General features: G+C 36.8%; 1 protein-coding gene across 1 annotated transcript in view; it reads left to right on the top strand.

Annotated features, from left to right (window-relative positions):
* LOC133644082 (collagen alpha-2(IX) chain-like) overlaps positions 1-9,838 on the top strand; it is a 27,935-nt gene extending 18,097 nt beyond the window's left edge. Inside the window, exons 10-11 of the mRNA XM_062038405.1 lie at positions 9,409-9,459; positions 9,817-9,838. Of these exons, the coding sequence (XP_061894389.1) occupies positions 9,409-9,459; positions 9,817-9,838 (73 nt within the window). The remainder of the gene's footprint in view (positions 1-9,408; positions 9,460-9,816) is intronic.
* The last annotated feature ends 2,847 nt before the right edge of the window (positions 9,839-12,685 follow it).

Raw genomic sequence — 12,685 nt, 5'->3', positions numbered from 1 at the left:
ATCATATAGTTGATGTAGATGATCATATAGTAGATGTAGATGTTGATGTAGATGTAGATGTTGATGTAGATGTAGATGTAGATGTTGATGTAGATGATCATATAGTTGATGTAGATGATCATATAGTAGATGTAGATGTTGATGTAGATGTGAAGTGTGAAGTGAATTACATTTATATAGCGCTTTTTCTCAAGTGACTCAAAGCGCTTTACATAGTGAAACCCAATATCTAAGTTACATTCAAACCAGTGTGGGTGGCACTGGGAGCAGGTGGGTAAAGTGTCTTGCCCAAGGACACAACGGCAGTGACTAGGATGGCGGAAGCGGGGATCGAACCTGCAACCCTCAAGTTGCTGGCACGGCCGCTCTACCAACCGAGCTATACCGCTATATATGTTGATGTTGATGTTGATGTAGATGTAGATGCAGATGTAGATGTAGATGATGATGTAGATGTAGATGTTGATGTAGATGTAGATGTTGATGTAGATGATCATATAGTTGATGTAGATGATCATATAGTAGATGTAGATGTAGATGTTGATGTAGATGTAGATGTAGATGATCATATAGTAGATGTAGATGTTGATGTAGATGTAGATGTAGATGTTGATGTAGATGTAGATGATGATGTAGATGTAGATGTTGATGTAGATGTAGATGCAGATGTAGATGTAGATTATGTTGATGTAGATGTAGATGTTGATGTTGATGTAGATGTAGATGCTGATGCAGATGCAGATGCAGATGTAGATGTAGATGTTGATGTTGATGTAGATGTAGATGTAGATGTTGATGTAGATGTAGATGTAGATGATCATATAGTTGATGTAGATGTTGATGTAGATGTAGATGCAGATGTAGATGTAGATGCAGATGTAGATGCAGATGCAGATGTTGATGTTGATGTTGATGTTGATGTTGATGTAGATGTAGATGTAGGTGTAGATGTTGATGTTGATGTAGGTGTAGATGTTGATGTTGATGTAGATGTAGATGTTGATGTAGATGTTGATGTTGATGTTGATGTAGATGTAGATGTAGATGTAGATGTTGATGTAGATGTAGATGTAGATGTAGATGTTGATGTAGATGTTGATGTAGATGTAGATGTAGATGTAGATGTAGATGTAGATGTAGATGTTGATGTAGATGTAGATGTAGATGTAGATGTAGATGTTGATGTAGATGTAGATGTAGATGTAGATGTAGATGTAGATGTAGATGCCCATATCGGCTGTTCACATTGACTTTACAAAAGAGAAGTGTAGGATACTTCTCTTGTTGCCTTATTTGTATTTGACTTTATTAAATGTATTTATATTATCATTTGGTGCAGCCGGGCCGGAGCAGGAGGGGATAGAAAGAGAGAAAAAGGAAGACAGAGGGGGGAATTGTGGGGACAAGAGGGGGATTAGACAGAGAGACAACAACAACAACAACAACAACAACAACAACAACAACAACAACAACAGCAAACACAACAACAACAACCACAACAACAATAGAGCAACATCAGCAAATAGGACATGTACAAATATGATAGTAAAAGTGATAGCAAGTAAGCAGTTAGTGAAATAAAAAAAAATACAGAAATGACAATGAGCATTATTACACTAAAAATGGAGCAATACGAATACCAATAGAAATATCACTATTGATAATAAACAATACCAATACTTTACCTTTATTATCAACAATACAATTGTTCAAATGCAACAATACATATACGTCATGATAACTTGAGGTACGAAAGAATGCAGAAAAATGGAGGGGAAGAAAGAGAAGCAACCTACATTAACCTTGTAGATTGTTATAGTAACTTTAAGTTAAGCTTTGTCAGTGTGCCATGTGTTATACCCAGTTTACCCTAGGGCAACAACGTTAATATATGTTTGATGAAACCTGATTATGTGCATGAGTGTATGTGTGCATATGTACTTGTATATGTACAGTATGTGTATATGTATGTTTGTACAGTGAATGTATATGTACAGTATGTGTATATGTGTGTTTGTACAGTGAATGTATATGTACAGTATGTGTATATGTATGTTTGTACAGTGAATGTATATGTACAGTATGTGTATGTGTGTGTTTGTACAGTGAATGTATATGTACATGTATGTGTATATGTATGTTTGTACAGTGAATGTATATGTACATGTATGTGTATATGTGTGCTTGTACAGTGAATGTATATGTACAGTATGTGTATATGTGTGTACAGTGAATGTATATGTACAGTATGTGTATATGTATGTTTGTACAGTGAATGTATATGTACATGTATGTGTATATGTATGTTTGTACAGTGAATGTATATGTACAGTATGTGTATATGTGTGCTTGTACAGTGAATGAATATGTACAGTATGTGTATATGTGTGTTTGTACAGTGAATGTATATGTACAGTATATGTATATGTGTGTTTGTACAGTGAATGTATATGTACAGTATGTGTATGTGTGTGTTTGTACAGTGAATGTATATGTACAGTATGTGTATACAGTATGTTTGTATAATGAGCGTGCGTGCGGATGTACGAACCGATGTGTCTTTGGGCAAGGCACCTGCTTTCCCTTCACTTATTAACAGTAATCATCATAGTAATAAGTACTTAAAGGTAGAAAATGACTACTGTGTACAATAAAAACAATGTAACACTTATATATACATGTTGAGAATAATACATGAATGAATGAATGAATGAATGAATGAATGCTTAATTTCAAAGAATAAATAACAAAAAACTTAATAAATAACAGAATGTGTGACCATCTGAATGTAAATAAATGTTGATATTATGAAGTAAAAAGAGAATGTTATAACTAGGATTCTTAATAGGACTAGTTGTTAAAGATATTCAGCATAACAATTGAAATGGGGTTGGAGATGTCCTCTTGGAGTTTGCCACTAATCACGTGGTGCCACCAGTACAACTAATCACGTGGTGCCACCAGTACAACTAATCACGTGGTGCCACCAGTACAACTAATCACGTGGTGCCACCAGTACAACTAATCACGTGGTGCCACCAGTACAACTAATCATGTGGTGCCACCAGTACAACTAATCACGTGGTGCCACCAGTACAACTAATCACGTGGTGCCACCAGTACAACTAATCATGTGGTGCCACCAGTACAACTAATCACGTGGTGCCACCAGTACAACTAATCATGTGGTGCCACCAGTACAACTAATCACGTGGTGCCACCAGTACAACTAATCACGTGGTGCCACCAGTACAACTAATCATGTGGTGCCACCAGTACAACTAATCACGTGGTGCCACCAGTACAACTAATCACGTGGTGCCACCAGTACAACTAATCACGTGGTGCCACCAGTACAACTAATCATGTGGTGCCACCAGTACAACTAATCACGTGGTGCCACCAGTACAACACATCTTCAGTTGTGTTCCCCGACGTCAAATGTATGTTTCATTGACATTTTCTACTTTAATGTTATGTAGTCATTCTTCATAAAGACACGTTATGAATGTGAACATGAACAAAGTAGGCGTGTCCACAAAGAAAGAAGGAAGGGGGGCGGAGGCTCTTTCATTTTGTGATGTTAAGTTCCTGTTCTATCTGTGATGAGGTGGATGGATGGAACTTCCTGTTATAAGCTGTTATACAGTATACGCCCTGAGCTCTTATTTTGAAGGCCCTAAGAGCTGAAGTGGTGACACGTTGAGTGGAGCGGAGGTTTTTATATATGCCGCTGTCGCGCCAATTTTCTTCCCATTACAAAAACCTTCCTACCCCCCATTTACTTCCGGGGTCATTTCCTCTTACGTCTTTGACAGCGATCGATAGCACTTCCTTTGACTCTTTTTAATAATACAGCGTTAACAAAACGTCTGTATTAATCGGACAAGTATTAATCTGACAAATTAATTTGAGGATATTCCTGACTGCACATTTGACTCGTGGACATATGCGGAAATTAATAACGGTGTACAATAAGTTAATTAATTATCAATCAACATTATTAAACTTTATTAAAACTAAATGTATTCGTTAAATTCAGTTTTTTTTTAGTTCTCTGTCTAAGTGAACTAAATTAAAATGACATTTATGTGCACATATGTACCTCAGTGAAGTCAGATGACCCGTGGTCAGACAAACGACAATATTTAGAATAAGAACATAATAATAAACAAAAACCTTGGGTATTTCTTCAAGACTTTAAAATGAGGCAAAAAACTGCAATGTAAAATGTTTTTTTATTGTTTACAAATGTTTTGTTCCAAACATTGCGCGAGCTGCACCTAAAGAATGGGGAACACAGATAAAGGACAAACATTGCGTGAGCTGCACCTAAAGAATGGGGAACACAGATAAAGGACAAACATTGCGTGAGCTGCACCTAAAGAATGGGGAACACAGATAAAGGACAAACATTGCGCGAGCTGCACCTAAAGAATGGGGAACACAGATAAAGGACAAACATTGCGCGAGCTGCACCTAAAGAATGGGGAACACAGATAAAGGACAAACATTGCGCGAGCTGCACCTAAAGAATGGGGAACACAGATAAAGGACAAACATTGCGCGAGCTGCACCTAAAGAATGGGGAACACAGATAAAGGACAAACATTGCGCGAGCTGCACCTAAAGAATGGGGAACACAGATAAAGGACAAACATTGCGCGAGCTGCACCTAAAGAATGGGGAACACAGATAAAGGACAAACATTGTGTGAGCTGCACCTAAAGAATGGGGAACACAGATAAAGGACAAACATTGCGTGAGCTGCACCTAAAGAATGGGGAACACAGATAAAGGACAAACATTGCGCGAGCTGCACCTAAAGAATGGGGAACACAGATAAAGGACAAACATTGTGCGAGCTGCACCTAAAGAATGGGGAACACAGATAAAGGACAAACATTGCGCGAGCTGCACCTAAAGAATGGGGAACACAGATAAAGGACAAACATTGCGCGAGCTGCACCTAAAGAATGGGGAACACAGATAAAGGACAAACATTGCGCGAGCTGCACCTAAAGAATGGGGAACACAGATAAAGGACAAACATTGCGTGAGCTGCACCTAAAGAATGGGGAACACAGATAAAGGACAAACATTGCGCGAGCTGCACCTAAAGAATGGGGAACACAGATAAAGGACAAACATTGCGTGAGCTGCACCTAAAGAATGGGGAACACAGATAAAGGACAAACATTGCGTGAGCTGCACCTAAAGAATGGGGAACACAGATAAAGGACAAACATTGCGTGAGCTACACCTAAAGAATGGGGAACACAGATAAAGGACAAACATTGCGTGAGCTGCACCTAAAGAATGGGGAACACAGATAAAGGACAAACATTGCGTGAGCTGCACCTAAAGAATGGGGAACACAGATAAAGGACAAACATTGCGCGAGCTGCACCTAAAGAATGGGGAACACAGATAAAGGACAAACATTGCGTGAGCTGCACCTAAAGAATGGGGAACACAGATAAAGGACAAACATTGCGCGAGCTGCACCTAAAGAATGGGGAACACAGATAAAGGACAAACATTGCGCGAGCTGCACCTAAAGAATGGGGAACACAGATAAAGGACAAACATTGCGTGAGCTGCACCTAAAGAATGGGGAACACAGATAAAGGACAAACATTGCGCGAGCTGCACCTAAAGAATGGGGAACACAGATAAAGGACAAACATTGCGCGAGCTGCACCTAAAGAATGGGGAACACAGATAAAGGACAAACATTGCGCGAGCTGCACCTAAAGAATGGGGAACACAGATAAAGGACAAACATTGCGCGAGCTGCACCTAAAGAATGGGGAACACAGATAAAGGACAAACATTGTGTGAGCTGCACCTAAAGAATGGGGAACACAGATAAAGGACAAACATTGCGTGAGCTGCACCTAAAGAATGGGGAACACAGATAAAGGACAAACATTGCGCGAGCTGCACCTAAAGAATGGGGAACACAGATAAAGGACAAACATTGCGCGAGCTGCACCTAAAGAATGGGGAACACAGATAAAGGACAAACATTGCGTGAGCTGCACCTAAAGAATGGGGAACACAGATAAAGGACAAACATTGCGCGAGCTGCACCTAAAGAATGGGGAACACAGATAAAGGACAAACATTGTGTGAGCTGCACCTAAAGAATGGGGAACACAGATAAAGGACAAACATTGCGCGAGCTGCACCTAAAGAATGGGGAACACAGATAAAGGACAAACATTGCGCGAGCTGCACCTAAAGAATGGGGAACACAGATAAAGGACAAACATTGCGTGAGCTGCACCTAAAGAATGGGGAACACAGATAAAGGACAAACATTGCGCGAGCTGCACCTAAAGAATGGGGAACACAGATAAAGGACAAACATTGCGCGAGCTGCACCTAAAGAATGGGGAACACAGATAAAGGACAAAGCGTCAATTATAATCACAAGTGGTGGTCACCTCAGAAGTAGACATGTTGTAGTGAAAAGCTCTTAAACCACATCAAGGTACAAACCAATAAAGGTTATTAGATTATTATTTTTGAACCAGTTATTTTTCCCCCAGCTTACATATTTCTCCAATCATTTTTTTTATGGAGCAACATAGGTATGATACAATTTATTCACTTTTGTGTCATGGCATACCAGTACTGTATTCAGTTCATCTTTGATGACGCAGTCGATGGCCTGGACTGACTTTCTGGATACCCTAAAGCAGGGGTCACCAACGCGGGCACCAGGTAGCCCGTAAGGACCAGATGAGTAGCCCGCTGGCCTGTTCTAAAAATAGCTCAAATAGCAGCACTTACCAGTGAGATGCCTCTATTTTTTAAATTTTATTTATTTACTAGCAAGCTGGTCTCGCTTTGCCTGACATTTTTAATTCTAAGAGAGACAAAACTCAAATAGAATTTGAAAATCCAAGAAAATATTTTAAAGACTTGGTCTTCACTTGTTTAAATAAATTCATTAATTTTTTTACTTTGCTTCTTATAACTTTCAGAAAGACAATTTTAGAGAAAAAATACAACCCTAAAAATGATTTTAGGATTTTTAAACACATATACCTTTTTACCTTTTAAATTCCTTCCTCTTCTTTCCTGACAATTTAAATCAATGTTCAAGTAAAAAAAATTTTTTTATTGTAAAGAATAATAAATACATTTTAATTTAATTCTTCATTTTAGCTTCTGTTTTTTCGACGAAGAATATTTGTGAAGTATTTCTTCAAACTTATTATGATTAAAATTCAAAAAAATTATTCTGGCAAATCTACAAAATCTGTAGAATCAAATTTAAATCTTATTTCAAAGTCTTTTGAATTTCTTTTAAAATTTTTGTTCTGGAAAATCTAGAAGAAATAATGATTTGTCTTTGTTAGAAATATAGCTTGGTCCAATTTGTTATATATTCTAACAAAGTGTGGATTGGATTTTAACCTATTTAAAACATGACATCAAAATTCTAAAATTAATCTTAATCAGGAAAAATTACTAATGATGTTCCATAAATTATTTTTTTAATTTTTTCAAAAAGATTCGAATTAGCTAGTTTTTCTCTTCTTTTTTTCGGTTGAATTTGGAATTTTAAAGAGTCGAAATTGAAGATAAACTATGTTTCAAAATTTAATTGTCATTAATTATTAATAATAACATAGAGTTGAAGGTAAATTGAGCAAATTGGCTATTTCTGGCAATTTATTGAAGTGTGTATCAAACTGGTAGCCCTTCGCATGAATCAGTACCCAAGAAGTAGCTCTTGCTTTCAAAAAGGTTGGTGACCCCTGCCCTAAAGACTGGCTGAAGAATGCCCTGCAATAGGCCGCTCGCCTTGTCTGTCCAATAACAGAACCTCTGGCCAGGCCTTTGGGGAAATTGAAGAAAAGCTCTTCAGATTACAGTTACTAATCCATCCATCCATCCATCCATTTTCTACCGCTTGTCCCTTTTTGGGGTCGCTGTAGCTTATCTCAGCTGCATTCGGGCGGAAGGCAGGGTACACCCTGGACAAGTCGCCACCTCATCACAGGCAGTTACTAATCATGATAAACAATACATGAGATATTTCAAGAAGTTGTCCTACCCTTCAATGCCAAAGCGCTCCATTAGAAGGACACACCACCAACGCCGGATTGACTGCATGTCCAGCTAGAGCAGATTTAACAATGAGAGCCTCGGTTGTGCAGCTCTAAGAAATCCTACATGTCTCTGAGCAGCTTCCTGAAGCAGCTGGAGGCAAACATTTCCAATCTGTCATCACATTACAGATGTAACAAAGTTATACATATCCATGGAATAAGCAGTCAAGTGAAACAAACATAACAGTTACAGTACTGACCGTGGAGTCCATGTCTCTGGACAACCCCAGAGACCAAAACTCTTCTCGGGTTAAACACACCCCTCCCTCTTTAACGATCAGTTCCATAGCTGGACGATCGCAGGCCAAAACATACTCAAGCTGTTCATGAGAAAATTTGACATTACCCGACTTGAAGATAACCTTGGCCACTTCACAAAGCAATAAATGTATATATTTTTAATCATATACTGGCTCCAATGTCAACATTTTACTCAATTTGAAACCTGCTCACCAGTTGTTTCTGGTCGGGGTGCAGCTCCTTTTTCCAGGGTGATGCGGGGCCAGCATATGTATGGTCCGTGAAACAATGACACTGGACATGTGTCAATCATACAAATAGTTAGAAAGCTACATGTATGGACACATTAACACTTTTTTTCTGAAAAAGTACCTCAGTTTCCTCCTCCGATGATGAAGTCAGCATTTATTATATATATATATATAATATATATATATATATATATATATATATATATATATATATATATATATATATATATATATATATATATATATATATATATATACATATATATATATATATATATATATATATATATATATATATATATATATATATATATATATATATACATATATATATATATATATATATATATATATATATATATATATATATATATATATATATATATATATATATATATAATTTATTATACATATTATGATACAGGGGAGGGATATTAAGATCTCTGAACAAAAATGCCTGTAAACAGCATTCAGTTTGACATACTCGGGCGCAGAGGTTTCAGTGATGCATACGGGGTCATCATATGCTTGGGCTTTCCATCCAGGGTCTCCAGACTAACCATATTGTTTGGAAGAAGCTCCATAACTCTGTAACATCAAGGGAATGAGTTCTGGCTTGGTCATCACCAATATGACAATCATGAAACATTTGACCAGTAACGTTGTGGTTAGAATTCAATATTGCATTCAAGCATGTGAGTACATTCAGACTGAATTACAATCCTAGAGTACAATAGTCAAAGACCACCATTTAGTTACCTCCTTCTTGAATTCCGTGCCCTGGTCAGTGAGGATAACTTCAGGCAAACCATGAGTAAAGAAAATGTCCCTCAAGGCCTGTGGGGCACCACAGAAATTATATTAGTACAACTAATAATTACAATAGAATTGTGTGTATATATATATATATATATATATATATATATATATATATATATATATATATATATATATATATATATATATATATATATATATATATATATATATATATATATATATATATATATATATATATATATATATATATATATATATATATATCTTTAGTGGGTAAGTGAAACACCAAAATATAAAGAATACCTCCTTCACATTGGCTGCTGTCTTTTTTGGGAATGTTCTTGCTTCAACCCACTTGGTGAAATAATGGGTCAAAGTGAGACAATATCTGTTCCCCTTAGACGACTTTTTCACAGGTCCAAAGAGGTCCACACCTAGAGCATGAATTCCAGTTCTCAGTTTAGCAAATATTTGAATGTGGACTGAGTTTTTGTATAGTTGTGCGTGAAAAGGTGAGGGATGTGTGAATAAAGCCACTCACCAACCAAGTACCAAGGTGATACCACCTTGACGGGCTTCAGCTCAGGCGCCTCGGTCTTTCACTTTTCAAAGCGCTGGCAGTCAGGACATGTGCGCACCTAAAAGCAGTAATAAAGGGAAACATATTGATTTGATTCCACAACACTTTGCGACCTACTACCAACTACTAACCTGAGTGTTTCAACTCAAAATAAAAATGAAAAGCAAATATCTTCCTTCTAGGAGCTTGCTTACCCAATCCAATGTGTCCTGTGTGATGGACCGCCAATAAAACCGGGGAGCAATCTTCGCTTGCATCCTCCGTGCTCCAAAATGGCCTGCATGGGCTTCGGTTAACACAGCCACTTTCTCCTCCTCTGTCCAAATGACCCTTCTGTTGCCATGGTACACGACCTCTTCTACACACACACAATATTGTAGTGAAATGCTTTCAACAATAATGTTGATTTCAAGTACAGACATTTAACAGTATTATATATTCATTAATATTAGTGAAACGGTTTCAACAATAATGTTGATTTAAAGTAGTACAGACATTTAACAGTATTATATATTCATTAATATTAGTGAAATGGTTTCAACAATAATGTTGATTTCAAGTACAGACATTTAACAGTATTATATATTAATTAATATTAGTGAAACGGTTTCAACAATAATGTTGATTTAAAGTAGTACGGACATTTAACAGTATTATATATTAATTAATATTAGTGAAACGGTTTCAACAATAATGTTGATTTAAAGTACAGACATTTAACAGTATTATATATTAATTAATATTTTTTGCAGGTTACCACGAAGACAGAAGTTCGCAGCAGCGGCCCTAACACTCCACTTGAAATGTTTCGAAGCCTGCTGGTGTTTGACATAAGTCCCCTGGGAAAGATAAAGACGAATATCATTCAGTGACACCACCATTTTCAGGAGATTTGGATTTATCGATTCAATGATTATATTATAAAAATAAAAAAACCCAGCGACGGGCAGTAAGAGGAAATGACGTAAGCGGAAATGACCCCGGAAGTAAATTGGGGCTAGGAAGGTTTTTGTAATGGAAGACAATCGGCGTGACACCGCCTTTGCTGTATAAAAGTACACAATAACAAACATGGAGGCTCCAATTTTACACGAGGATCACTTTATTTTCTTTCTTTTTTTTTTTTTTTAAGTTTTATTTATACATTTCAACAATCAAATAAGTACAAAAGTAGTACAAAACAGTACAAAAACAATACAAAGCAGCGCCAGGGGGTTATAAATTCAAAGTAACTAAAATAGAATGCAAAAAAACATATATATAATATAAACAAAGTGCAAAGCCATAGGCTCACTCAATTTCAGTAAACAACTCAAATTTGGAACACAGCATAATCGTCTTCACAGCTTTCTGGTTGCTAGAGGTAGAGAGTGTCTTAATGTACACTTCTAACTCTTTTTTTAAAGGCACAAAAGACAGGTCGGGTATTGAGAAACTTACATTTATGAATATAAAATGTAGCCAATAGTATAATGAGGTTGCAAAGGTAAAATTCCTTTTCAAATTTTTGTTCATATAGTGTAAAACCAAATATCACATCTTTAAAACAAAGCACAAATTTGTCATGAATATTGTCCAGGATGAAGCGACAGATGCCTGCCATAGTGATGGAGTGCTTTCCAAGTCCAAAACAGCTGGTAAACAGTCTCTGGATGCATGTTACATAAGGTGCAGGTAACATAAGGTGCACCATGCATGTTACATAAGGTGCAGGTAACATCAATGTCCTTCTTGTATCTAACCATCACAGTCTTTACAGGGTAATAACCAGGAATGATTTTAAAAGATATCTCTTTGACTTTGTTGGTAAGTAAATACCTGTTAGGAAGGGACCATGTTTTGACCCAGCAGATGTCATTCACAATATTATTCCAGAGCGCAATTACATAGGAGACAGACACACAATCATTTTGGAATAAGCTGCGGATTTTTCTGTTATTTTTCTGATCAAAGCAAAGTTTCCCCACAGGAGTGTCAAGTGGATCATTCACCATTTTTACAGCAGAAAGAGGAGATGAGTACAACATAACAACACCCGTTGGAATGGCATCAAATACAATGGCAAATTGTTTGGGAGTTACAGGGACCTTAAAGTGGTTGAGAAATTCTTGGTAATTAAAAAGTTGACCTTCCTTATTGAAAAGCTGACTCACTAAAATAATATCATTGTTGAACCAATTGTTGAGGAAAAGAGATTTCCTTTTGTAACATATATCTTTATTGTTCCAAATGAAGTATTTAGTAGGTGAGAAATTGTGCTTGTATATAAGAGAGCATGCCAGAAGGGCTTGTTTGTGGAAGTTTGAAAGAGCAACAGGAATCCTATCAATGCTGTAGTTACACAATAGCAAACATTTTAGGCCTCCAAGGTTAGAAAATACATGATGAGAAATGAAGTTCCAAATTGAGGTAGGGTCTTTCAAATAGTGTCTTATCCAATTCATCTTGAAGGTGTTGTTTAGTGGAGTGATATCCAGAAAGTTTAGACCACCCTGATTATAATTGTTCATTATAACCGATTTCTTAATATAATGAATTTTGTTTTTCCAAACAAAGTCAACAAGTATTTTGTCAATAGTTTGACATATTTTTTGGTTAACATCTAAAGAAATAGCCGCATACGTAAGCCTGGAGATACCTTCTGCTTTGGAAAGCAAGGTTCTGCCTTTTAAGGATAAATCTCTCTGTAGCCATTGGTTCAATCT

Source organism: Entelurus aequoreus, linkage group LG27 (assembly GCF_033978785.1).
Source record: "Entelurus aequoreus isolate RoL-2023_Sb linkage group LG27, RoL_Eaeq_v1.1, whole genome shotgun sequence".
In the NCBI taxonomy this organism is placed as follows: domain Eukaryota; kingdom Metazoa; phylum Chordata; class Actinopteri; order Syngnathiformes; family Syngnathidae; genus Entelurus; species Entelurus aequoreus.
The sequence above is the reverse complement of the archived record's forward strand: the minus strand, read 5'-3'. Positions and strand labels throughout refer to the sequence as shown.